The sequence below is a fragment of the Brassica rapa genome, chromosome A02, assembly GCF_000309985.2.
Source record: "Brassica rapa cultivar Chiifu-401-42 chromosome A02, CAAS_Brap_v3.01, whole genome shotgun sequence".
NCBI classification, from domain to species: domain Eukaryota; kingdom Viridiplantae; phylum Streptophyta; class Magnoliopsida; order Brassicales; family Brassicaceae; genus Brassica; species Brassica rapa.
In genome coordinates, this window is record NC_024796.2 from 425226 (window position 1) to 452525 (window position 27300).

Genomic DNA, 27300 nt, shown 5'->3' on the forward strand with positions numbered 1-27300 from the left:
CTAAACCCTTTGTAACCCTAAACCCTACCTAACCCTAAACCCTACTAACCCTAAACCCTACCTAACCCTCAATCCTATCTAACCCTAAACCCTACCTAACCCTAAACCCTACCTAACACTAAACCCTTTCTAACCCTAAACCCTACCTAACCCTAAACCCTACTAACCCTAAACCCTACCTAACCCTAAATCCTTTCTAACCCTAAACCCTACTAACCCTAAACCCTACCTAACCCTAAACCCTACCTAACACTAAACCCTATCTAACCCTAAACCCATTCTAACCCTAAACCCTACTAACCCTACTAACCCTAAACCCTATCTAACCCTAACCTTTTCTAACCCTAAACCCTACTAACCCTAAACCCTACTAACCCTACTAACCATAAACCCTTTCTAACCCTAAACCCTACTAACCCTAAATCCTATCTAACCCTAACTTTTTCTAACCCTAACTTTTTCTAACCCTAAACCCTACTAACCCTAAACCCTACTAACCCTAAACCCTACCTAACCCTAAACCCTACCTAACACTAAACCCTATCTAACCCTAAACCCATTCTAACCCTAAACCCTACTAACCCTACTAACCCTAAACCCTATCTAACCCTAACATTTTCTAACCCTAAACCCTACTAACCCTAAACCCTACTAACCCTACTAACCATAAACCCTTTCTAACCCTAAACCCTACTAACCCTAAACCCTATCTAACCCTAACTTTTTCTAACCCTAAACCCTACTAACCCTAAACCCTACTAACCCTAAACCCTACCTAACCCTAAACCCTACCTAACCTTAAACCCTACTAACCCTAAACCCTACTAACCGTAAATCCTGTCTAAACCTAACCCTAAAACCCTACCTAACCCTAAACCTTACCTAACCCTAAACACTTTCTAACCCTAAACCCTACTAACCCTAAACCCTGCATAAACCTAACCCTAAAACCTTACCTAACCCTAAACCCTACTTAACCCTAAACCCTACTTAACCCTAAACCCTTTCTAACCCTAAACCCTACTAACCCTAAACCCTGCCTAAACCTAACCCTAAAACCCTACCTAACCCTAAACCCTACATGTATATTTTTTATGTATTTGACATATGGAGTAGAATATACAGATTTATGATAATATTTTTTTTAATATAATATTAACATGTAGTTTTTATTGTTAATTTATTTTGAAATGAAACACTATATTAAATTTTTTTAATTTTTTGCATTAGTTTTCTGTGAATTATTATTTATTTTATGATATATTGTTTTTTTGAAAATTGAACTCTCAAAATTTTTATATTTGACTAAACTATATAAAGTTATTATATTAAAACTTGTTTTATATAATATATACTATATATTTCAGTTTGTGTTATCTCCCTTTGATACAAACGAGTTAGTTAATATTCATACAATATTAATAATGGTCAATATATAAATATTGATTTGGTTAGATAAGCTTTAGAATTGTAATTAGTTTATTTAAATTTATTTTAAATGTTGTGGCAGAATCTATAAATAAAAAGAAATACAAAAATGATGTATTTGATTTATTGTAAATGTAATGGCTAAAAGTGTAAATAGAAATAAATACATTTTTCTATAATGTTATCTATGTTTCCAAACAATTCTCATTTATACATTTTTCTATAATGTTATCTATGTTTCCAAACAATTCTCATTTATACATTTATTCAAAAATGTAAAATCGCTCGTCAAGTACCACCTATACTTGTGGGGGGGGGATGTTGAACAAGTTGGCAAGTTGCTCCCCGGCTTAAGATGGAACGTGCGAGTACTAATAATGGCAACGGTCCTGCCTTGGGTTTCATTCTTGGTTAAGTAGTCTCTGTAAGAACTACTAGGATTGTGTTGAGACGCACAGACCTTACATAGAAAAGCTCATGGAACCTCTGCTTAAGCAAGACTGCACCAACCTACATCAATGGTGGGAAGAACACCATTGTGTCACTAGACTTTAAGAACTTAAATGTAGAGGAATGAATACACATTTAAGGATTGGGTAAACATAATATTACGATTATAACATTCAATATTATTACAAATCAAATACAGCTATTATATTAAACAAAGTTGGTTGCTTAACTAAATATGTTTATCTCCATCGCAGTAACCGTTTCCCTCGAGCTCCATAAGCCTCTCTGCAGGTTGTCTGCAAACTGGACACTCATTTTTCTGAAACCTTAACGCCTTAGCACATCCGCTACACATACACTGCACACAACAACACACACATAAACCAATTCAAAACTCACAACTTCATTAAGAAAAATACATGGAACTTTTACATACCATGTGTCTGCAAGGAAGAACAATCGTATCGCGCAGTTCAGACAAGCACACAACGCATTCTTTTCCCTGGTCAGTTCCATAGATATCCTGCAGCTCATATCTGGCCCCATTCACCCATAGCAACTGCTTCACCACTCTTATCTTAACCTCACCTTTCTCCTTCACAAACGTCACTTGAGTAATCTGAGCATTCGTAGACTTTCCTTCTTCTGGAGCTGCTGCTGCCTCCATCTTAACCGCCAGCGGATAGATGCAAGTTCCAACATCCTCCTTGAACAGCTCGGAGTCTTCTAATAACGACAAGTCCACACCAGTTCCAGACGGCTGTACGTACTTGTGGCCAAGTCCTTCCTTCTCGAAATCAAAAGTGATTAATGGTAAAGTGTCTCCCTTCGTTGCTGTGAGATTGAACTCTGAGTCTTCTTCCGCAAAGAACACGAGTGTGATCCTGTTCCTCCCCACCAATAAAACAACAAAAAGTAAACTATGATAAGAAACCAATCAAAACAAGCCACGTGGATGAAAGAGGAAAACTAAAAAAAACCTTGCGGGGACGGTTGCATCGAACGAGAAGGAGACGAGGAGTTGACCCGGGTTCTCCGGGTCGGGTCGGAGCCTCAGAGTCTCCTTCCTCAGATTAACTTCGTTGCGGATCGTGGCGGGCTTCTGGTACTCGATGTAAGGAGTCCGCGTCGTCGCGGGGACTTTGTGCTTTTTTCCACCGTCTCTGATGCGGCAGCAGCAGCAGAAGATGTTCCCCATGGCTGAGTGAGCTCAGAGATTCAACAATGGTTGATGATTTTTCTTTGATCGATTGATTGGAGGATTTTGAGATGAATCCGAGTTTGGGTGTTATAAGGTCAAACGAGGGACAGGTCAATGCTGTGGCCTCATTATTTAAGCTAATCAAGTTAACGTCTTTGTCTTATTAATTAATAAAATAAAATAATTGTTCGCTAGGACAGGACACTAGTGTAAAAGGTCCTAAAGTCTATGATAGTCGGAAAAGTTATTCTCGACCTACTAATATATGTTAGGCTTATATTAATTTGTGTGGTTTAGTGGAAAACATCGGTTAAAGGCTTTAAAAAAAGCTAACTTGTGTGTGGATTACATCATCGGTTCATTATTAGTCAATATTTGCTTCTCTTTTTTTCTTTCAAAATATTCCTAACATTTTTTTTTGGTAAAATGTCTCGATTGTAGAACGTACACTAATAATACAGCAAATATTTAATTATGAAATTTAGGTATGATGATCTCTTAATTAAACCCCAGGTGATGAGACTATATACAAAGTTCATATAACGTAAAAGGTGATCTTTATATCATCTTGACAATTTTTAGATGATCTTAAATCTTTATTTTATGACTATGTAATGTCAGTCAAAAAGGAGTTTGAACTCTGAAAACATCCAAACATATTATCAAGATACATTGGTGAGTGTGAATTTCACAAAAATGGAATAGACAACAAAATTACAAAATCTACAACTCTCGAGTCTCGATCTCATCTTTTTCCTCGTATATAGTCCCCAAAGAAGGCGAAGCTGAGGCCCTCACCGGGAAAGCATGAATCGCCGGTACAACTTCCAAAGGTCCCATCATTCTCGCCTTTCTCTGTTAAGGAAGATAGCTGTGCAGTCAGTTATTTACCATGTTTGGAAGCAGAGAAACAATATGGTCCACAACCAGAAATCAGTTACACCGTCTATTGTGTTTCAGGGTATAGACAGGGAGATCAGAAACATCATTTCCTCCAGGAGACACAACAAGCGCTTCAGGCCTCTCATGACCCTTTGGTTGAGATAAAACTAGATTAGCTTAGCTATCTTTTGTTGATGTTATTCCCTTTGTCCCATCTTGTTTTTATTCTTTTTTGCCAAGACGGTGCAGAACTAAGGTCTTTACTTTGTAAAATCTTTCTTTCATCTATGATATTTACAATTTAGCAAAAAAAAAAAAAAAAGATCTCTTTGAATTAGAGTTGATAAGTATTTTCGGCTTTGCTCTGTAGTTGAGTGTGGAGTTTATCGAATACTAGCTAGTGATACTTATAGAGAGATGAGTCGTAATCATCGTGTAAACAAATATGTAATGAAAGACGCGGTCTTATTTGTCGCACGTGATATTTATGTTCCATATAGAGATTGACGCGCTTCAAGTAAAAATAATGAGGAGTGACGCGTATACTGCTTACGTCGCGGACACATCTGCATGCCCTACATGAGAAAGACTACTATAAAATCATCTCACCAAACACAAATACTGTAATTCTAGTTTCCGGTTTATTTTTGGTTTGTTGTTGTCCGGTTGTTCTGAAAATTTATCTATGGTTTGATGGATACACTTCAGTTTTCTTCAGTATTTTTCTTTCCTTAATTCGTTTGTATGAAATATCTATTTGAGCCTGGTTCCTTGTATCGTATAGGTTTGTATAGAAAATACACAGTCATCAGCTCAAATTCGAAGATATTGTATGTGTGATATTAGGAAGTGGTCATATCGAACAACAAAACGTGAAAGTTCCAAACAAAAATCCCAGAGAAATATTATCATAATTTAGTTGAGAAACAGATAGACTATATATTAACTAATTATCATGATGAGATGTCATTATAAATATACAAAATCTCATCTTATACATTTATAACAAAATACAAAACAAAAGATTACTAATACGAAAGTTAAAATGATCATCAAAGGTCTTCCTCATCATGTTCTTGATCATCTTCTTCGGTCTCTCGTTCTTCTAAAATAGTCTCAAGAACCGGAGTAGTAGATGGCTTCTCCGGATAAATTATCCGTGGAGGAGCCGCTTCCATCCACCATGCCACATCTCTTTTTACTTTAGTCAAGTTTCGGTCGCCCCTGCTATAAAAGAAACACATGATCCAGAGATTTGAAAACTGTAGAAACAATTAAAGATACTACGTTTTTTTTTTTGTAACTAAATATACTACGTTTTGTGTTGAAGAAAGTGTTATAGTTGAAGGACATATATAGAGAAAGAGAGAATGATTGGTTGATTTGAATGGTGGACGATCCATAGTGAACAATGTTGGTTCTTGTCGACTTCCTCGTGTTTGCTATAAACCATATAAAACGATGAAACCTACAAGAATATTCTAGAACCTCAATTTTTTTAAAACTACATGAGAGCAACACGCGTGTATCTTTATGCTCCTACACGTTCCTTTCAAATGCTAAGATATTTTATTTATGCGTCGTATGTCGCATTTGTTCAGCTACATCACCCAAGCAAAATAATTAATGGCCAGATTTTTTGCGGTCAATCAAACGCTAAGATAGTTAACTAGTATCTCGGCAAATAGGCTGCACTATAACACAGTTTAAACTGAGTTTTACACATTCGACTTTTATGTGCTCAACTAAGACAATCCTTTTTAAGTAATTGAAGACTGAAACGATACACATTCCTTGATAATCAAAGTGGTAAAAGCTTTCAGAAATTTATACATTCTTTTGGACGTTTAATACAATGATTTCGATGGTACAATGGGTTTGATTTTAAGTCTAAACGTTTCAAGTAGCATAGACAATCATATAGGCCCACATTAGAGTATCATGAGCTCTTTCATACTTATGGGTTGACGATATGAGCAAGCCATGAGATCAAATCCCGGTTAATTCTGGTCTACTACAATCCTGATACACTGTATGAATCTACCAAGTCTAACCATTAACAAAAAAAAAAGAAAAAGCTTAAGAGGGTCAAACAGAGAAATAGTTTTTACATAAAACGAGTAAGAAACTCTATTGTCCATCTAAAGTGACAAAAGCATCCTTAAGAAGTCGCTGTGCTTCTTCTCTCCTCCTACACACAAACCAAAACAACACTATTACTAATTAATTGTCTGCTTATTTCCCATCTCCAACACATTGAAATAACTACCAACAATTTTTTACAGATTCATCATAGTTTATAGATTGATCTCGATACCATTAAGCCAAAAAAAAGTTCAAAGAGCATTACAAACCTCTTAATGTCCTCCACAGCTTGCTTCCGCTGTTGAATCTGAAGCTCCATAATGTGAATAAGCGTTGCTCTCGCCTGAACATCAATAGAAGATTAAAAACAATTAAAACCGACGAAAACATGTTGTAAAACGGGATCTTCTTACCTGGTGAGGCCTCAATGAATTGAGAAGGTGATGCAAATTCTTAAAGATGGACGATATATCACCAATCCTCTTAGCATACTGAGAAGGCCTCTCAACGAGAACATCAGCAAGCTCCAGTATATGCAACTGAAGCTCCCTATTCAAAGACCTAAGTTCCTTCTTGTAATCTACACAACGAGGACATCATCAAAACCATGCTCATCAACTCTAGAAGCTTCTAGAAGAAAGACATTACCAACATTAGAGTCTTTGGGATAAAGCTGAGGCACTCCTTGCTCTTCTAAGCTTGGAAGAACATCCTCAGTCTAGCAACCAAAAATTCAAAAGTGAAACTCATAAAGTTTGAAACTTTGATAAAGAGGAAGAATCTCACAGTGTAATTGCCACCGAAACAAACGTAGGTTCCTTCGATCGGAGGCGGAGGTTCAGGAGCGGAGCTAGGGTTTTCGGAGTAATCCTTGTAGAGTCTGTAGTACGGAGGAGGCGGCGGGTACGTAGCTGTAGCCATTCTCCTACAATCAGATCGTATATAATCGTCACTAATTACAAAGATTAGGGGTTTCTAATCGATTCGATGAACGACGTTACAATGCAAATCTCGATCTATATTCTAAAGACTTGGCGATTTTTGTAGAGATTGAAATGGAGGAACACTATGGTTTACATCGAAAGGACAAACCTTTTTGGGGGAAACGAGGAAGATCGAAGGTGGAAGGAGCTTGATTTGAGCTTCGGAGATGATGCGACGACGGCAAGGAGCGAGGAAGAAGGACGGTTAAATCAGATTGCCAAAAATGTGGTTCTGTGGTTAGCCTTTGTGGGTTACCGGTTTAATCAGACGGGTAGAGTAGAGTCGGTTTAGTTCAGTTTGATTAACAGTTAACTAGAATTTGAAGTCATTTTATTTTACGTAAATTTTTAGAGCTTCAGATTTTCGTTAATTAATTTAATTTAAAAATATGTTATTTATGTTATTATTTGTAACTAAAAGTTTCAGCTAAACATTTTTAAATGATTAAAAACTAGTACAATTCACAACTTTAAATTGTTTGATAACATTAAGTTTCAAACTATTTTATAAAATAAAAAGTTCAACTACACTAATTTCAAATGATGTTTTATATTTTGATGCAATTTCCAACTGAATACTCGCTCATATATTATCATCATTGAGATTTTATGGTTTTAGGTTGGCTTATTGTAGAAACTCGGAAACAGTAAACAAGAGATCTTGTTGGAAAATATTTAGATACATTTCTTATGCAAATTATGGGGTCTTGTTGTTGTTGTTCAGCCCCACATGAAACAATCTCAAGCACACAAAGCGACAGAAAGAAAAATACAATCAACAAAGAATGTCATCAGCGACTTAAACAAATATATAGGAAGAAGAATCGAGTGAATGTGTTCCGGTTTCAGATTCTTAACATGATGGATAGTCCTTGGGCGGTGGTAGAACTGAAAGCTCAGGTGTATTCCCGTTCTCGACGACGAAAGCCATCTTCAGACCCCACATTGTGTGGACTTCCAAGTGACAGTGCATAAACCAAACACCTACAACATTAACATTTGTTTCGATCAGTAAAGCTACTTATCATATATATGTTATCATTCTCATCATATATGTGCAATGATAAATCGTACCTGGATTATCAGCCCTGAATCTGATGGCGGCCCAACCACCAGTAGGTACTCCAACCGTGTTTCTCTCGGGTGGGTCAATGAGATTAAACTTAGCCGGATCTGTCTTGGGGTCAAAGTTTCCAACACCAGTTCCAACCACAAAGAAGTTGTACCCGTGAAGATGGAAAGGGTGTGACTCAACGGTTAGGAGATTGGTGTCTTGCAAAACTAGCTCAATTGTCGTGTTGAACTTAACTCGGCTCAGTCTTGTCCCCGTAGATGTCCCGAGGTTAGCCGTGAGTGGCACCCCGGTGTAGTTAAACGCTTTAGGCGGTCTATCAGGAAAGTCTGTCCTGAAAACTCCTGGGAGGTTGAAGTAATGAGCTTTCAAAAGCGCGATTTTCGGCATAACGAAAGTGATGTTGTTTATGGAAGCAGCGAGATTGGTTCCGTTCACACAGGTCGGGCAAGCGTTAATGCCTAGCCCGATCGTGTAGAACAATCTACGGTCGACTTTTAAAGGAACAAGAGCTGGAAAGTTTGGTGTGTTGAGACTCCTAAGCTTTCCGTTATAGTCCAAAGCAAATGATGTGTCGTTAGGTGATGGAAGCTTTGGTAAGATTGGTATGACCGTGTTTGGTACGCCTTTGTATTGAAGGATCGCGGTTGCGGTTTTGTTGTCTACGGATACCGGAGCGTCCATGAACGGACCAGCTGCCATGAAGTAACGGTTTGGAGAACTGTCAGTTTTGACTAAAACGTTTGTGGTCTGACCTGGTCCGATTAGAATAAACTTGGTTGTGAATGGTTTGGTGTAGACTGCATCGATCTCCACCACGGTCATGTCGTGACCGGAAATCCCGAAGAATAGCTCGTCATTTAGTGCAGCGTTGATGATCCTCAGAAGGTATGTTTTACCGGCTTCCACCTCCACCACGAATGTGTCTATACAGAAACAAATATTTTAACTAAAATGATATGATCTGGTTTAGTTTAATTAAAAGTTAACTAGATGTTATAATAATCTTGTTTTAAAATATGCAATTTATATTATTATTTGTTTCTATTCAAAAAAAAAGATATGATCCGGTTAAAACCGGTTTTATAAGGTTAAGAAGTTATACGTTTCTCGGAACATGGAAAGAGCGGTCCTGGTTTTCCGTTTATGGTATGAGCATCTGACATCGGAGGCGGTGCACCCAACTGGTTGGCTTGGTTAACCGCTGTCTCAACGTCTCCGTTCCACCATTCTCCTATAAACAAAGTTTTTTAAAAAATATGAGAAAAAGCCCGGTAAATTTGAGCAGGCTAGACCAAACCGGTTTTAATTATATTCACTAACCGAGGACTATGTTGGTTTCTTGGTATGGTTGTGGGAAAGGATATGGTTTTCCTGGTTGAGGCAAGATGACAATAGCTCCATACACGGTGGCTCTTAGCCAGAGGATGTGTGCATGCCACCAGAGAGTCCCACGTTGTCCAGTCACGTTGAAATCATAAACATAACTTTGTCCGGTCTGCATCGGACATTGAGTTATGTACGCTGGACCATCTGCCCAACCATTTCGGTACTGTTTAAGTCCATGCCTATAAAAACAAAACGTTAAAAAATTGGCTCACAAAAAAACATAGACTAAACGGGTTTGAGACGTAGGAAAGAGAGATTTTACCAATGGATGGACAAGTTGTATTTTACGTGGTTGGTGACGTTGATAATGACTCGATCACCTTCTCTTGCGTAAACCGTTGGTCCAGGGAACATTCCATTAACTGTGACAATCGGTTTAGCATTGCATAACCGGCTTACGTTCTTCATTTGAACCTGTTCAAAATTTCAAACGTTGATATACAACAAAACCCTACATATATAGTAATAGTATAACTCAACAATATAAACCAGGTAGTCAAACCAGTATATAGTTTAGGTTACGGTTTATATTCACCGGGAAATCAAATACGTACATCGAATTGGTACTTCTTCACCGCCGCATCCACCGGAGAATCGCCAAGAAACCCAAGAAGATAAAAGAAAAGAAAGAGAAAACCCGGGTTTAGGATCTTCATTTCCGGTTCAATCTTCCGGTATATGCAATGATCAGGTTTTATTTGTATTTAAACTTTTATTGCTCTTGGTTATACAAATTGTATTGTAGATATCGTGGCTGGTTACAAATGCTTATATAATGTCATAGTGCAAACAAAAGGTGGTTGGTGAATCTCTCAGAATATATAAAAATAAAATTTCTTAGATCTATAAAAGAGAATTGAATATGGAAAACGGATTAAACTATATTATTAAGAAAATTTTGAAAATATATAATCGAAGAAGAAGGCTTTTAAGCAACTTTCTGAAAGACGTTGGCGAATCAGCGTTACGTTTGTTAATAATATGGAGTACCTTCGAAGTTGATATCTGAGCTTTAAATTTATATTTTTGACTTTTTTGTTTACCATGAAAAATTATAAAATACAAATATTTCGGTTCAAGTCTCTCCAATTCAAGAAAGTTTCTAGATGCATTCCAACACTTGTTTCGTTGTCCCAAAAACCCTATAACTCAAAATGAAGCTTTCTTAACAAAACATCCTCAGCTCAAAGGCATTAACTTCTTTTGAGAAATTTAATTAAATTATTTTTCGTAAGCCTAGTTTTAACCTTTTGAGAACTTAATTATTTTTTTTAGAAATAGGTCGATTGTTTATAGATTTTGAAGATTGTCCCAGTATACTTCAATATTAACACATAACCCCTTAAAATATTACTAGGGATTACAAGGCTAATATTTGATTTTTGAAAACTCTCTTTGCAGTAACATGTTGCTTAGCCAGTCGTTAAGTCTTGTATATTTAAATTTTATTGGCGTAAACATTTGTTTGCAAATAGTGATGTGTTTGGGTAAGGGAAAATGACTGGTCTTTGAATCATGTTATTTTTTTGTATATCAATTTTCCAACGAGATCATATGTATAAGTTTCAAAAATTAAATCTCAACCAACGTATTTTAATATACACGTACGGAAGTTGGCCAATTTATCAGGAAATTACGCTATTGACTGGTCATTTTATACAAATTTGTTGAATTGTCCAAAAGCCCATATGTAAAACAATAAGATCTCATTTTCATACTAAGTAAACCCAATTGAGGTAATCTCCACAGGCCGAAATGGGATGTACTGCTAGTATGACATACAATCTCCATCTAGTTTTATATACTCATCATACACACACATTTAATTAGTTTTAATTCTTGATATATATGATTTATCACTCATTAAAAATAAAAGGTACTGCAGAGCTCCTTTGCTTCTAAGTTTCTTAGTTTCTGAATACATTGGGAGGTCGATTAGTGAAACCACAAGTTTTTAAAATGAAACCAGAAGAAGAAGTATTAGGCTTGACGATAGAGGTTGACATTAGCGAATAAGCGATATTTTTTAGAAGTTATTTATATATGGATTAAGAATAAAGCATTCGCTTTGTTTTTTTACACTTATTGGTGATCATCATCATTCTACGGCGTCAACACAGTCATAAAATATGGTTATATTGGGGAAATAATTCTTAGTTAAATAACCAAGCTGAGGATAGATTTTATAAATGAGTCATAAAATATGGTTATCTAGGGGAAATAATTCTTAGTTAAATAACCAAGCTGAAGATAGATTTTATAAAATGCCTCAAAGATGAGGATAAGGATCTTCCCATTAAATTTTTTAACTTGTCTTTGGAGCTTTACGAACTTTCCATTTCCACAATTTATTCGTCACTTTATGTCCAACTACTTTTTGGAAGTCGGCTAGATGGTCCATTATGGGATGGTTTTATATATAACTTGTTGGCGGAAAACCGATCTGAGTATTGGTTTATTTGCTCTATAAATAGATAAACAGATTTAGACGGACAAATTAAGTGAGTTACTATTTAAAGTAGGTTAAATTTACCGATTAGTAAGTTCGTTTTCGTTTCAAGAAAGCATACAACTGATAAAGACTTTAGCTATAAATGCGAAATTGGTTTGTTTACCAATCGGGTTGCTTATCCTAGATCAAATAAATTTATGCATGAGTGGTCATGAATCTAAGAAAAAATATATGTCAAATCAAAATATTTTCAAACATCACAATTTTTAGAACTTTTGCTTACTATTTAATGTTTTTGACAAATTTGGATTATGGATTAGGAGAGACAGCACATTTCTTTTGCAAAAGCGAATTATGTCGTATTAACGTGACACTAGTAATGTATAGCAAAGGCCCATCAATGGCATAGTGACAGATTCGTGTTATAATAAATTAGCAATTCTACCAGGTTCTCATTTTGCCACGTACTATATAATTTATATAATCCACTTTGTTTAACCTCTGCTATTTTTGCTTTATCTTTTATCCTCTTTTATCCAAACGATATTTGAAATACTAGGGTTACGTGAATTGCAAAAGTGACTACAATAGCGACTTCTATGAAAAGAAACATGATAGGATGACAAGTTTTTCAGGAGATAATCGATACTTTATTTGTCAGGGCCATGCAAATAACTATTTTAGTTCTTGGGGATATGGACAAATATGCAACTTTGAAGAAAATATATATATTTACGGGATATATGTGTTATGAGGGTTATATAGTGAATCTTTGATCTATACATTTTTCACTTATCTCTCATTTTGTTATAGAAAATACTGATTAATAATTTAAACAACCGACTAATCGCAGTATTTGTATTATTGATGGGAAACAGAAAGAAATTCAAAACAACGTATGAATTGCTGTTTTATTAGTGCCAACTTATAGACCAAATAATAGAGAAATAGTGCTCCACTCGTGTGAGGGCCATTTTGGGATTGTGCTATCAGTTAGAATTTAGCTGAATGCAAAAATAAGCAAAGGCCAAAAAGTGGTACACACGAATGGCCACGTTTCTCACGTGCCTGATTAAACTTTCTCACTAAAAATATCTCTGAAAGAAAGAGATCCACGTTATAACAAAAAAAGCAGAACGTAAGAAAGGATTGTAATAGAAGAAGAGAGAGGTAACCAATTGTAGTATTTGTCTATAAAAACAATTTTTCCTTTGACATCATAAGAATCAGTAACAAACTTAGAGAAAAGGTTTAGACTTTGACAATGGAGGATGCAGGGGAGAAAATTAGAGAGATGACAAAGGAACACAGTTCAAGGTTTAAGAGCATTTGCGTCTTTTGTGGGAGTAGCAATGGCAAGAAAGTTAGTTATCAAGATGCAGCCATTGATTTAGGCAAAGAATTGGTAAAAATATATTGCATACGATCTTTTTTCTTCATGTTTCTTTTTCTTTCATTTTCACCTGTTGAGATCTCTTTATATTTTTTTCTGGTAAAAAGATCTCTTTATATTTTTGAAGAAATTATTTATTTTTTATATATGCTATCAGCTGATCCGGTCATTTTTATAACGCTGGTATTTATATTTGTAAATTATTCGTCACATTCATCTGGTAGTGTGTAAAACAATTGCATTTATCTACAAGAACATCATGAGGGTTTAAAAAAGAAGATTGAGTTCTATAAAATTAGTGAAGAGTTTATACGTCAATTATTGTTTTTTTTTAAATAGGGAAAAGACAAAGTTTAGGTTTCGAAACTTTGATTGTCAGGTGGCGAAGAACGTTGATCTTGTTTATGGTGGAGGGAGCATAGGTTTGATGGGTTTGATCTCTCAAGCTGTTCATGATGGTGGTCGTCATGTTATTGGGTAATAAATGGCACATAATTTACATCATTGATTTTTTTTTTACCGATGATGAAATAAATGTATGTTTTTAATCCTATGATGCAGAGTAATCCCAAAGCTCCTCATGTTGCAAGAGGTACGTATTTGTTGACTTATTTATGAGAAAATGGGAGGAGTAATGATAATGGTGGTGATATAACTTATGCATTTTGTTAACTTATTTCTCACAAAAAAAAAAAAGATTACTGGAGAGACAATAGGAGAAGTGCGGGAAGTTGCAGATATGCATCAGAGAAAAGCTGAGATGGCTAAGAATTCTGATGCTTTCATTGCTTTACCTGGTAAATATTATTTGTTTAACCTCTTTCTCTTTTTTCTATTGCAATTAATATCATTTTGAAAAATTCAAAACATTTTTGATAATTCATTTGTGAAAACCTTGCCACTAAATTTTGAGTTACAAACAAAAAATTGAGTTACAATGAAATGTTCATAACAAGACATCCATTTTCCTTACGAATATATATGGATTCGGACTCACATGTTTACACATGTACTAACTAAAATACAATATGATGAAGTAATTTTAGCATTGTTATTATTGATAATTTTGGTGATGATCTCTATAAGTATGTTTCAAAAGTTAGTTTGAATTTAGGTTCAGAATTTCTCAATTATAGATTAAATAAACATACGTGATTGTTGGTGTTCACTGAATTTCTTGAAAGTTAATTAGTTAGATGTGTGGTGTTTTGTTTTTTTCCTACCTACATTTATGTATTTAGTGCTCTAATATTGTTTTTTTCATTATACATAACACTTTTCTTAAACACTTTTCTTTAAGAAGTGCGTTTAATGATATGTAACATGTGGTTGATATGATATATGGAAGATCCCAGGCCTCAAATAATTAAAAAAAATCACGATAAATAGCTTTAAAATAAATTGAATTTTCCTTTTGATCCATCAACATCCAAAAGCAGTGGAATTTATATGTCGACGACAAGGACACCTATTTCTTATCCAATCGGAAATATTTTAAAGGACGCACAAGTGATTTGATTTTAATAAACTTTAAGTAATTTTAGTTAAATTTGAAAATTTGGTATGATTTTTGTTAACTATTTTAGAATTTTATTTTAAATTAGGAGAATTAGATTTTTATTTTTATAATTAAGAAACTCTTTTCAAACACACTAAAACACTTGAAGTATTCTAAAATCTACAATTTAAATTTTGTTCAATAATAGTAGATTCCAAAACACTTTATAAAATTAGTATTACCAGATAAAGTTAGTATACTGTTATATAAAGTTTACGAGAGCGAATATTTGGAGAGGGACAGATTGAGATTATGTAGCAATTTGTAATGATCATCACTAGTGCACTAACCTTTGACCTTTGACTTTAAAAGTACCAAAGACATATTAGAGGTCAAAAATGAAAAAAAAAGGGATGAACTATCTACCAAAAATTTACCATTCATGCCACTTTAGCAATTGAAACAAGTCCTCACTGTCATCAGGTGGCTATGGTACACTAGAGGAGCTACTTGAAGTGATAACTTGGGCACAACTTGGAATCCATGATAAACCGGTATGTAAATCGGGTTAGTTTGTTTACAAGACACATACTAGCATTAACCGATGGATTGATTGATATAATATAAGTTTTTTTTTCTCGCAGGTCGGTTTATTAAACGTTGATGGATATTACAATGCTTTGCTATCCTTCATCGACAAAGCGGTCGAAGAAGGATTTATTCTTCCAGCCGCTCGACATATCATCGTATCCGCGCCAACCGCAAAAGAGTTGTTTGAGAAATTAGAGGTAAAACCGATAGAAGTTACATTTAACCCTAAACATATTCAAATCTCCTTCTGGCGTAGGACTAATTTTGGTTTGATATTTGGTAGTCAAGCCACTGAATAGAATATGTAAACAAGTTTTTCTAATTGAAAACGCTAATGTAAGTCCAAGTTCGGTTTAACAATACTGATCATGTTGATTGGTTTATTGCAGGAATACGTGCCTCATCACAACAAGTAGACACATCAAATTTGAGTTTCGAGACGAGTCATAATGAAAGTGTTGAAAATTTGATATTTTTCCGATGATTTACGATTGATTATTTATTATAAAAATCAAAGTTCGGATTGAAATAAAGAGCATACATTGTAAATATGTTTTCTGAATTTTGTTCACGCAATATCTGAAATTTTGTAATATACTATAAAGTAAAGAAAACATACTATAAAGTACGTATAAGTGCATTATGTTTTAAACTATAGTGAGTTTATATAAGTCATGTAATTTTTTTTTTTTTTTTTGTAACCTAAGTCATGTAATTCAATACGCAAATGTTTAAAATCTTCTGAACAAGGTCTCACTGATGCTAAGGTTGTGTTGTATTAGGACGATGCAACATAACTTGTACATTCATCCAAACAAAATATCGGATAAACTTGTTGTATGATGTTCAATAAGGTGTCACATGTTATCGCATGCACAACAAGGTCAATACGAACGCGTTTCATGTCTACTACCCTCGTTATTGGGCTGACATAGAAACAAATATAAATCTTTACTGGGCCTTAGTTTCCAAGTTCGTTCCGTTTTCTATGAAAACGTATCCACTCCCTGCCGTTTTACATCAGTCCTTAAGTATAGACACTACGCAGCGTTTTAACGGAAGAAGAAACATTCACCGTCTTGCAAAATATCTCCGACTCGAATAGTTTCGTCGCTGCGTCCCGTTGGTGCCTTGAAGAGATGACCATGGCGGCAGCAACCTTCGCGAAACGCCTGATCGGAAGCCGATCTAGCTCAACCGCAGCCACTTCCTTCGCCAGAGCTTTCTGCTCGTCCACCACTCCAATCACCGCAACCATGTTCCCCGGAGACGGGATCGGTCCCGAGATCGCCGAATCCGTCAAACAGGTTTGGATTACATATACGATTAGTCAATTGCAGTTTGATATAAATTTGTTTGGTGATGATGATGATCGAAGGTGTTTACGACGGCTGGAGTGCCGATTAACTGGGAAGAGCACTACGTCAGCGCCGAGATCGATCCGAGAACGCAGAGCTTCTTGACCTGGGAGAGTCTCGAATCCGTGCGTAGGAACAAAGTCGGTTTGAAAGGTCCGATGGCGACTCCGATCGGGAAAGGCCACCGTTCTTTGAATCTGACTCTTAGGAAAGAGCTGAATCTGTACGCTAACGTTAGGCCTTGCTATAGTCTTCCTGGCTACAAGACTCGTTACGATGATGTGAATCTAATTACTATTAGGGAGAATACTGAGGGAGAGTACAGTGGGCTTGAACATCAGGTTTTTTGAAATTTTTGAGGAATTGTTTTTTGTTAGAATTGTTTTTTTTTTTTAATTTTATGGAGTTGTGTTGTTATAATAGGTTGTTAGAGGTGTGGTGGAGAGTCTTAAGATCATTACGCGTCAGGCGAGTTTGAGAGTTGCTGAGTATGCTTTTCACTATGCTAAGACTCATGGGAGAGAGAGAGTTTCTGCTATTCACAAAGCTAATATTATGCAGAAGACTGACGGTCTTTTCCTCAAGGTCTGCCCATTTTCTTATAAGGAGATCAAAGCTTTGATGATTATTAGCGTCTGCTTAGTCTTTTTTACTAATGGTTTATTTTCTTTTGCAGTGTTGTCGTGAGGTTGCTGAGAAGTATCCTGAGATAACTTACGAAGAGGTTGTTATTGACAACTGCTGTATGATGGTAAGCTACGACTCCAAATTTACCATTTTCAATTGGTTAGTGATCTAGCTTGCCTTGATGATTTTGGAAGCTAGTTTTCACAATCACTTGTACTTTGACTTTGGTTTTAGCCACTAATTTTATTTGTGGAACAAGTCTATTCTTACTTATATATGTTATTGAATATGTGACTAAGAGTCTTGAGATGCCCTGCAGCTTGTGAAAAACCCAGCACTGTTTGATGTATTGGTGATGCCAAACCTGTACGGTGACATTATCAGTGACTTGTGTGCTGGATTGGTGGGAGGATTAGGATTGACTCCAAGGTAAAACATAGGTTCCTTCATCTTTATTGTTTAATATGAGTATGAACTGATTATCTTATCTTTGACGCAGTTGTAATATAGGGGAAGATGGTGTAGCCCTAGCTGAAGCAGTTCATGGTTCTGCACCTGATATCGCTGGGAAGGTTAGTCCTCAAAACACTTGATCATTCAAATTTTATAGATACTCTCAGACTTTTTCATTGCTACAAAGTGACAATTGTCCCAACTCTGACCATATGAGAAAGTAGGATAAAAAAGCTGCCACGGATAAAATATTATATAAACATTCTATCAGTTATTTTATTGGTAGCATAGTCAGATGGTTACATGGGTTAATCTATGGATCCAATGTTGAAAGATTATAAAATGATTTTCAAATTACCTTGTTTTTGGATATGCTGTTCTTATTGTGTTGGGGGGTAAATGATGTACAGAACTTGGCGAACCCAACAGCGTTGCTACTGAGTGGAGTGATGATGTTGCGTCACCTGAAGCTGAACGAACAAGCAGAACAAATCCACAGCGCAATCATCAACACCATAGCAGAGGGCAAATACAGAACGGCAGATCTTGGAGGTAGTTCGACCACCACGGACTTCACAAAAGCAATCTGTGATCATCTCTGAACAATCGTAAAAAAATCTCAATTCTTTAACGAATCTTCCTTCGAGGCTTGAGCGTTTATTAGCCTCTGAGATTCTTCTTGTTTTCCTCGTTTTACGATAAGAATAAAACAGGCAATTGCTTTTGAAGTTACATTGTTTCTTCTGCCTCTAAAACGTCTTTTAAAAAACTTAGATTCATAGCACAGAAACAGCTGTGTTGTTCTGTAATCAATCAGAAGAGTTTTGTTTTTCTTGCTTTAATATTACAAACTTGTCTATGTTCTTCACATCAAACTTGTTAGTATTATTTTTTTGACTGAGGAAAATAAATCAAAACTGAATGAAATGGCATAATTGCTCGGACTGCAAAAGAGCAGAGCCTGCCGAGAGAATGACTTTGTAGTCCAACACTAAAAAGATATAACAATACATAAAAAGGAAAGATAATATTGTCGTTGGTGTACCCAACTCTCAGCTCTATGATTATAAACACTCAAACTCTGCACTCACCACTAAACCACTTGCGGCACCAACACAAGATCTGAATCTAAGCCTCTCTCTCTCTTGTCATATTCGTCATCATGGCTTCCTCTAACTACGACGGAGTCCTCCTCGGAATGAGTAACCCACTCCTCGATATTTCTGCCGTCGTCTCGTCGATGAAGAGTTTCTCACCAAAGGAGAGAAGCTGGTTGACACCAACGGTGCAGGTACTCATTTGATAACCTAACCAAACCTCTTACATTACTAGAGAGAAAGTAACATGAGGATATTATAAGCTGATTCTTATCATCCTCAAGCAATTTTTCTTTCTTTCTCAGTAGTGATCTCAAACATTAGCTTCTCTTTGCATCAAATTTACTCCAAAACAAAACATTAGCTTCTCAGTGTCGCATAATAATATGAATACTAACTGCCATTTTTGTTGACATCACTCATAGGTGACGCTTTTATGGGAGGATTCACGTCACAGTTGGTGAAAGAGATATCGATTGAGGAGTGTGTGAAGGAGGCTGGATGCTATGCGTCCAACGTGGTACTCCAAAGATTTGGCTGCACTTAATCTGACAAGCCTGACTTCAACTAAATTGATAGTAGGCCATCCTCAGTTTTGTGATATCTTCTAAATAAAAATAAGTATTTTTTATTCAACAAACTCTCACGACGAGTGTTCTTTTTGGATTTTTTAACCACCCTTGTATTACCATAATCATTTATAATTAATATCATTAATAAAATATATGTCGAGAAAAAATGAAAAATATATCAATATATCAGCTACTAACTGAAAATGGCTCATATTACAAGAGTGTTCATTAATTCTATATAATATCTCGAAGGACCATCTCACATCAGCAAAAAAAAGAGAGACTAAACCGTAGAACATTGAATGAGAGACTCATCATCAAGACCATGAATTACGGGGAGAAGCGTTTTGGAGGACCTCAAGGAAGAGAGTTTCATCGCAAGAGATACAAAGCTTGGAATCTCCCGAAGTGAAATCATCGTACACTTCGTCTTTTGATTGATCAAGCAAAGCTCTGATGATGGGATCGTGAAGCAGCGTGATCTTGATCACGAATCTCTTGTAACTCTCCTCTTCTTTGCCTACGTACACCACTAGGTGTCCTTTTGGTACATCATGGGGTATATGAGGTTCCTCCCCAGCGGCCTTGTGCTTGGCTACTCTGGTAGACATGTGCTTCCATGCCTTTGTGATCAGCTTGCTCTTCTTCATCATGTTGTTAGAGAGTGAGATGAGAGAGAGAGAGAGACGTTTTAGCTGCGGGGTTAGTGTGAGATGAAATGTAAAGAGGTACTAGTGTCGTACGTGTATATATATACACAAAGTCACAAACATAGGTCCACTATATATTTTTGTGTATATATTACATGGATGAATAAGTACGGTTAATGATATGTTTGGACCATGTCGTCGTCTTTTTCAATAATACATTATCTACATTTTTCTTTTGATAAAGATCTACATTAGTTACTTATCCTGAACATTGTTCCATTATGTACTTATACTACCAAGAAATATATCAGATTAATATGTCGAACGTACGTTAAGATATATATCTTGTACATTAAATATATGTTAACCTGATTATAATAAGTTTTTTACTTTGTGATGATCGATGATATATATGATCAATTATCGTAATTTGAGGGATTGGTTTACCAGGACGTTACCAGGACGACTGTTAGTAACTATATACAAAGTACTTAACTATTTTTGCCTGGTGAGAGACAATTTAAATCGTACATAAAACATTATCATATCATATGACACCTACTTAAAATCAGAAACTAATACAAAAATTTGTGTCGTTTTTTATCAAGTCAACTACGGCCATGCTGTACTTTGACATACGAAATCGTACGAACATGCATCTTGCCCTTTCCCAATGGACTCACCCTTTAATAATTGCTTCACTTGGTTTATTATTTTGTCTTTTTAATTTTTATCGGCATGGCACATTGGCACTCAGCTATTGCGCAACTAAAGATAATATTAATCTATATGTGTGTGAGTTTGCCCATAATACACACAGGAGACCGTAAATGCTGTACACGCATCTCCGTTTATAGACAGGTATGCTTAATTAGTGGTAGACTCACTTTAATTAGGTTATTGTTCATTTTTAATCTTATTTTCAAATCCAATTTATAAACATTTTGGTACCATTTTCATTAAAAGTCAAACAAATAATGTTATTAATACAAGTCAGATGCGAACAAAACATATATATATATATGCAAATATCTTCAATTGGTCCTACTTATTTCCAAAGTAAGAAATAACATAATCTAATATATTAATGATATAGGACTATTCTATGCATTGTCAACTAACTGATTTTGAGTTGAAAGTTCATACCCACAAATCGGGTGATTCATATAGTTTTGTTAATTTTTATTATCTAAATATTAAACAAATAACTAAACGCATAGACATAAATACTTTGGTTTTTGATAAAAGAGGAGATGCATTTTTCTTGAAGCTGTGAAAAACTGAAAATAGAGTGGGTCCCATGGCTTGATTAAATGTAGGAGAAAGATAAGATCTAAAAGAGATGACAGACGAGATAAGATTCTTGGACAAAGTGCAATTCGATTTGTGTAATCATCGGAAATGTGGAGTTTAAAAGCATATTAAATTCTAAATTTGTAAGATTATGATGTATTCATATAATATATACTCCACAAATTAAAAAGAAAATATTTATAAATTGAAGTTAAACTGACACTGTTATTTAATTCGAACGGCCAATTTGTTTAGTTGGATTTTAGTATTTTACCATTGTGGTGTGTCACTTGCAGTTACCAAAAATCAACTTAGTGCTAAAATATCACAATTATCAAACTGCTTAATGAATTTAATCCGAACCGATTTGTAGTGCTGGATTTCACCATCGTAATGTGTCACTGGTGATTACCAAATTTTTAACATACATGATACACCTATAGTATTGTATACATCATGGCACCATGGCGCAAGCATGGTTAATAGTGGCAAAAGGCTGTCTACCATTATCTACATTTTTATATATTTTTGACGGTCGATATATTATTACTTTTTGAGATTTCTTTTTATAAAATGAATATGGTGGATATTTTTTTAAAAAGAATACTGTGGATATCTAATATTTATTTAAAAAGATGAATATGGTGGATATCTAATATTTACGCATAACCGTTTGATATTTTACGAAGAAAAAATGTTATATTTTTTTTACAATTTTTTATATCTAGGATTGTATACATGTAGTATGCATATGTTTTGTTACGTAGTACTACAATATTACGCATAACCCAAGTGGCCTTACGAAACTGTAACAAACAAACAAAAACAAAGTGTCATTTTCATGCATGCAGGATCCGGACATGGAGTTTTCCGTGAACAAATACCCTTAATTAAATTTTTCTTCAAACAGAAATAAGAATATATTTTCAAAAATTTTACCGAAAAATATATGTTCAAAAAGGCGATTTGTCTGTTCTTTTAAAGTTAAAATTAAGTTAAAATCTCCGGTGCAGAAAGCGTCCTTACTGCATGATACCACGATACAATAATTTGATCGATCCGTACTTTCTTGATTTCAGTACTAGTCAGTTGATTGGTCTAGTGTTATTCTCATGTCACCAAATCTCTTAGTGTAAATATTAACTTCCATGAAAGTCAGCGGTACAAAATATTACTCCCTCCCATTTTAATACTTAACCTTTTAGAAGAATTTTCTTTTGTTCCAATCCAAATTACATAAGTTATTAATTTTCTATGTAAAATATGTTAAAAATTTATGATATATGATCAATGATATTATGGTTAGAAGAATAATTAATTATGATTTTGTTTAGAATATGTAAGAAATTAATACATTAATAATTTATGTAATTTTAATTTATATGCACAATTCAAAAACATCATCTATTAAAAACGAATTGAGTAAAAATAATAAAAAAGAAAATGATATGAATCTTTGAAATATCTAATACTTATGTTATATAATTGGCATAAAATCATTATACTGATTAATAACTACATTTGGTTTGAAAATTCATGTGCACTCACACAAAAAGTTCATTTCACAGACGTTCTCTGTTATAATATCAGGAAAAAACAAAAACAAAAACAAAACAAAAAACTTTTAGTTACATTTTCAATTTCGTCGAGTTATAACACATGAATCACATCTATATTATTCTAAAATGCTACTGGAATATTTTAAAGCTGGCAGTATTCATTTTTTGTGTGTTGGAGATTCCGAGACGGCCAGTTTCATCCCCCCTAAGGGACAGGCAGGTGCTTCATCCCATAGCTTCTGCGTCTTTTTTTTTCTTTTTTGGACAAAGCTTCTGCGTCTCTCTTTAAGGAAACGAGAGATTATTATAAATTCATAATCAGCCCAACGTTCGGAAATATAGATTCATTCCTCGCTGTTCGACACTGCTACTCCACGTGCAATTTAATTGTAACCAGAAACCTACAAAATTTCTCTTGACGAAGGTTCATTGTGGTTAACTCACCGTCCTGGGGACATAAATATCAAAATCATAACGAGAAGAGTGTAGCAAAATGTGTAGGTAAAGAGTGAAGGGTTAAATACTTTTTCTTATTTTACATCTCGTATCGTATATTATGGGAAAGAATATATTATTATTCACTACTGAGCTGTCTAGCTGGTGGCAGTATCGTGTAGGGTATCACCCTAGTCCATTTTGGATTGCATGCAATGTAATGGGCTATAATGAAGAAAAAAGTGAAGTTACAGTTTGTTCATTGCCAAAATAGTCCATCAAACTTTGCATGAGCTAGGTTATCTCTTTGATTTTTTTTTTTTTTAAATATCTATAGTTAAAAAAATATTTCTTGTGACAAAAAAGTGAAGCTGTTCTTACAAAACAAAATTTACTTTCATTAATTATTATTTTATTTATACATATATTTATGTAAGACATATAATTGGATTGCAAATTTTTTTTATATAGATTATATAAATAAATAAATATCTATATATATATATATATATGTGTATATCTGTCTGAAAGCATAACTAAGTAAATTATATATATATATATTTATATATATATATATATTTATATGTGTTGTTTGGATAATTTTTATGTTTTAAAATAGAGATCTATGTTTTGTAATAGATTGGTGCACAAAAAAGAAGTTTGTAATAGAATTTTATGTATAAATATGTTTATTTTGGAATCACCTTTTAATTATTAAATATAATTTTATAAATGATTAGAAAATAAATAGTAAATCTTATATTAGAAAAATCAAAAATCTAATTTTTTTCTTTCAATTTCATTAAAAAGAAAATTAATTTAGAATACTAATAATTTGAGATTTACACTGCCGCCAAATAATCTTTTTTATGTTTATTTTTTTTAAGTTTTTGCTCGCAATGATGAATTAAGAGAAACTATGGAGTGGACTATGAAGTCGTCTTTGTTTGCTAAGCAGTCAATAACTTTGACTTTCTTTACTCTGAGTCGTCGTCGTCGTAGACTCGTAGTCGTCTTCTTCTTCTAGCTTTTAGTCCTAAATTTATTTATTTTTTTCAGCTCCCCGATCCAGTTTTGCTACTTCGCTTCTTCGTTTCTCTATTCAATTTGTTCAACTTCTGAACAAAGATTTTGTTTGTGATCCTACACAAAGATCTCAAAGGTGAGTTATAATTTTCTTGACGAGATTCATAATTCTTTTCAATTGTTGTTTAGGGAAGAAGAAATGTAAAGGTTTATCCTTTATTGGGGTTTAGTATATAAATGAACCAACTTTGTGATTGCTTGCAAGCAGGCAATAGCTTCCCCTGTTTTTTTAAATTTAGGATTCGTTGCAAACTTTGAATGGATGTTCTGTGTTTTGTAATATTGTGAAGTAGTTTGGTTTCCATGGCGACAAACTCTGTTTTTGATTCTGTTTTGTTTGGTTGGTTTCAGTGGAGAAGCCACGTGGATGTTTTAATCTCTTTGAGAGAATGAAGTGTTTCTTATTCCCTCATGCTGACAAGAAAGATGAACAGAGGAGTCCTAAACCGGTTTCACCCCTCTCTGACCGTGCTGGATTAACCAAAACCGGTTCAGATAGCTCTGGAACCAGCACGGTATCATCATCCAACCCGACCTTGCCCACTAGAGAAAATAGCCTCAGAGAGTTCACAGTTGCTGATCTCAAATTCGTTACAAGGAACTTCAGCCGCTCTGTTATGATAGGCGAAGGCGGTTTCGGTTGTGTCTACTGGGGCACCATCAAGAGCCTACAAGACCCTTCAAAGAAAATCGAAGTCGCTGTTAAGCAGCTTGGCAAGAGAGGCTTGCAGGGTCATAAAGAATGGGTGACGGAAGTGAACTTTCTCGGGGTAGTGGAGCATCAAAACTTGGTGAAACTGTTGGGTCATTGCGCAGAAGACAATGAACGTGGGATTCAAAGGCTTTTGGTTTATGAGTATATGCCAAACCAAAGCGTTGAGTTCCATTTAGCTCCAAGTTCACCCACTGTGCTTACTTGGGACCTCAGGTTGAGAATAGCTCAAGACGCAGCTCGGGGTTTAACATACCTCCATGAAGAAATGGACTTTCAAGTAAGGAACATGAAACTCCTCTGTTTTGTTTTCTTTTCATCAGTTAAACTATAAACCTGTTTCGATTTTGTAGATAATATTTAGAGATTTCAAGTCATCCAACATTTTACTAGACGAGGATTGGAGAGCAAAGCTTTCAGATTTCGGTTTGGCTCGGTTAGGTCCTGCACCAGGATCAACTCATGTTTCTACTGGTGTAAGTTTATGTGCATTTCACTTCATTTGGTTATAGAAATCATCACCGACATATCGAGCATAACCGTCTAATAGCATGTGCAAATGGAACGGTTGAACAGAATCCAAATTTAAATTTAAAATAAATATGGAAATTATGGTCTAAAACATTAATATTTTAGATGTACTACTAAATTTTGAGCTTATAATTTCAAAGGAAACGTCAAACATATATAGATTGAGCTATTAGTTTTGTAAATATACTTTGTTACATTGTTAAATATACAGTTAACATATTTTGAACAATACTTAGAAATAGTTTGAGACATCACTGATATCTTAGCAAGTTGTTTTGGTTTCTTGGTTTGACAGGTAGTAGGAACATTGGGCTACGCAGCTCCAGAATATATCCAAACCGGTCGTCTCACATCAAAAAGTGACGTATGGGGTTATGGAGTTTTCATGTATGAGCTCATTACAGGAAGGAGACCTCTAGACAAGAACATGCCTAAAGGAGAGCAAAAGCTTTTAGAATGGGTGAGACCTTACTTAACCGACACTAAGAGGTTTAGGCTCATTATAGACCCGAGGCTTGAAGGCAAATACTCGATTAAATACGTCCAGAAACTAGCGGTTGTAGCCAACCTTTGCCTTACTAGGAACTCAAAGGCACGTCCAAAGATGAGTGAGGTGTTGGAGATGGTGACAAAGATTGTTGAAGATTCTTCGTCTAGGAATGGTGGTAAGAAGAGGCAGATGGTTCCGTTGAGGAGTCTAGGAGCTTCTAGAGCTGAGGAAGAGAAGCAGAAGAAGGTGGTTCTTGATGGTGGCGAAGGAGGTTGGTTAGATAAATTATGGAACCCAAAGAATGTGAGAGCTTGTTGATTGGGGTAAAGTTTAATACAACTTTAGTACATTGTAGCCTTTGCTTATTTTTGTAATTCAACAAATTCAAATGTTTTCTGTTTTGCTAATTTAATATTTGTAGCTTAAATGTTGGTGTGGGGTTTTCATATTGAGCATATAACTGATTAATATTAAAAAAAAGACATATAACTATGTTTTGTCTGATTTAAATTAATGATTGTTATTAGTAAAATTTATAACAATTTCATTAGAGATATTTCATTTATAGCCGCGACTAATTATCATCAAAATACATAAGATATGAAGTTTTATAACATTTCTTTGCAGTGGTGTCTTGTGTTCTCCAAATTTTATAACAATTACACGATTGATAACCAACATTTATTTGTTACCAGCAATTATTTTAACAAATAATTTGCATAACACAAGGTTCTAGACATTCCAAGTGTCCGCTTTTGCATAATCTTCACCATTGTTAGTTGACTAAGCTAAGTTCTTATATTTGATAAGCTTTCAATGTGTTTAGTTCATCTTCTTCTAGGAAAAAAAAACACTAGAGAAATATAGTTGCAACTATAAAACGTGCTAAATCAATAGTTGAGACTAGACATTCCAATCCACCAGCAAACGGCTTAAATCTTCCATTTCTGGATCAGGATAGGGTCGAGCATGCATTATGCCTACTATCTATCATCATGTAGTTTTAAATGATT

General features: G+C 34.9%; 8 protein-coding genes across 8 annotated transcripts; 3 read left to right on the top strand and 5 right to left on the bottom strand.

Moving 5' to 3' along the window:
- Positions 1 to 1992: 1992 nt before the first annotated feature.
- LOC103850480 (probable E3 ubiquitin-protein ligase LUL1) lies at positions 1993 to 3221 on the bottom strand. The gene is made up of 3 exons (XM_009127237.3): positions 2859 to 3221; positions 2315 to 2762; positions 1993 to 2236 (listed from the first exon to the last, which is right to left on the bottom strand). The coding sequence occupies exons 1-3, from the start codon at positions 3074 to 3076 to the stop codon at positions 2108 to 2110; spliced, it is 795 nt and encodes a 264-aa protein (XP_009125485.1). The 5' UTR covers positions 3077 to 3221; the 3' UTR covers positions 1993 to 2107.
- Positions 3222 to 4841: 1620 nt separating this feature from the next.
- On the bottom strand, positions 4842 to 5431 carry LOC103850481. The gene has a single exon (XM_009127238.3). The coding sequence runs from the start codon at positions 5203 to 5205 to the stop codon at positions 5014 to 5016; it is 192 nt and encodes a 63-aa protein (XP_009125486.1). The 5' UTR covers positions 5206 to 5431; the 3' UTR covers positions 4842 to 5013.
- A 501-nt stretch (positions 5432 to 5932) lies between these two features.
- On the bottom strand, positions 5933 to 7326 carry LOC103850482 (mediator of RNA polymerase II transcription subunit 7a). Its single transcript, XM_009127239.3, has 6 exons — positions 7139 to 7326; positions 6833 to 6971; positions 6695 to 6764; positions 6460 to 6626; positions 6316 to 6389; positions 5933 to 6152 (listed from the first exon to the last, which is right to left on the bottom strand). The coding sequence occupies exons 2-6, from the start codon at positions 6965 to 6967 to the stop codon at positions 6092 to 6094; spliced, it is 507 nt and encodes a 168-aa protein (XP_009125487.1). The 5' UTR covers positions 6968 to 6971; positions 7139 to 7326; the 3' UTR covers positions 5933 to 6091.
- A 346-nt stretch (positions 7327 to 7672) lies between these two features.
- On the bottom strand, positions 7673 to 10379 carry LOC103850483 (laccase-11). Its single transcript, XM_009127240.3, has 6 exons — positions 10045 to 10379; positions 9753 to 9904; positions 9425 to 9669; positions 9207 to 9335; positions 8104 to 9027; positions 7673 to 8013 (listed from the first exon to the last, which is right to left on the bottom strand). Exons 1-6 carry the CDS (start codon positions 10144 to 10146, stop codon positions 7883 to 7885), a joined length of 1683 nt encoding a protein of 560 aa, XP_009125488.1. The 5' UTR covers positions 10147 to 10379; the 3' UTR covers positions 7673 to 7882.
- Positions 10380 to 10831: 452 nt separating this feature from the next.
- On the top strand, positions 10832 to 16052 carry LOC103850484 (probable cytokinin riboside 5'-monophosphate phosphoribohydrolase LOG6). The gene is made up of 7 exons (XM_009127241.3): positions 10832 to 13347; positions 13715 to 13812; positions 13897 to 13927; positions 14033 to 14132; positions 15317 to 15387; positions 15478 to 15621; positions 15814 to 16052. Exons 1-7 carry the CDS (start codon positions 13207 to 13209, stop codon positions 15838 to 15840), a joined length of 612 nt encoding a protein of 203 aa, XP_009125489.1. The 5' UTR covers positions 10832 to 13206; the 3' UTR covers positions 15841 to 16052.
- Positions 16053 to 16472: 420 nt separating this feature from the next.
- LOC103850485 (isocitrate dehydrogenase [NAD] catalytic subunit 5, mitochondrial) lies at positions 16473 to 18730 on the top strand. Its single transcript, XM_009127242.3, has 7 exons — positions 16473 to 16731; positions 16803 to 17123; positions 17206 to 17367; positions 17459 to 17533; positions 17729 to 17838; positions 17909 to 17981; positions 18273 to 18730. The coding sequence occupies exons 1-7, from the start codon at positions 16564 to 16566 to the stop codon at positions 18462 to 18464; spliced, it is 1101 nt and encodes a 366-aa protein (XP_009125490.1). The 5' UTR covers positions 16473 to 16563; the 3' UTR covers positions 18465 to 18730.
- Positions 18731 to 19715: 985 nt separating this feature from the next.
- Positions 19716 to 21185, bottom strand: LOC103850488 (indole-3-acetic acid-induced protein ARG7-like). Its single transcript, XM_009127243.3, has one exon. The coding sequence runs from the start codon at positions 20182 to 20184 to the stop codon at positions 19849 to 19851; it is 336 nt and encodes a 111-aa protein (XP_009125491.1). The 5' UTR covers positions 20185 to 21185; the 3' UTR covers positions 19716 to 19848.
- Positions 21186 to 21213: 28 nt separating this feature from the next.
- On the top strand, positions 21214 to 26819 carry LOC103850489 (serine/threonine-protein kinase PCRK2). Its single transcript, XM_009127244.3, has 4 exons — positions 21214 to 24630; positions 24906 to 25546; positions 25620 to 25742; positions 26093 to 26819. Exons 2-4 carry the CDS (start codon positions 24944 to 24946, stop codon positions 26603 to 26605), a joined length of 1239 nt encoding a protein of 412 aa, XP_009125492.1. The 5' UTR covers positions 21214 to 24630; positions 24906 to 24943; the 3' UTR covers positions 26606 to 26819.
- The last annotated feature ends 481 nt before the right edge of the window (positions 26820 to 27300 follow it).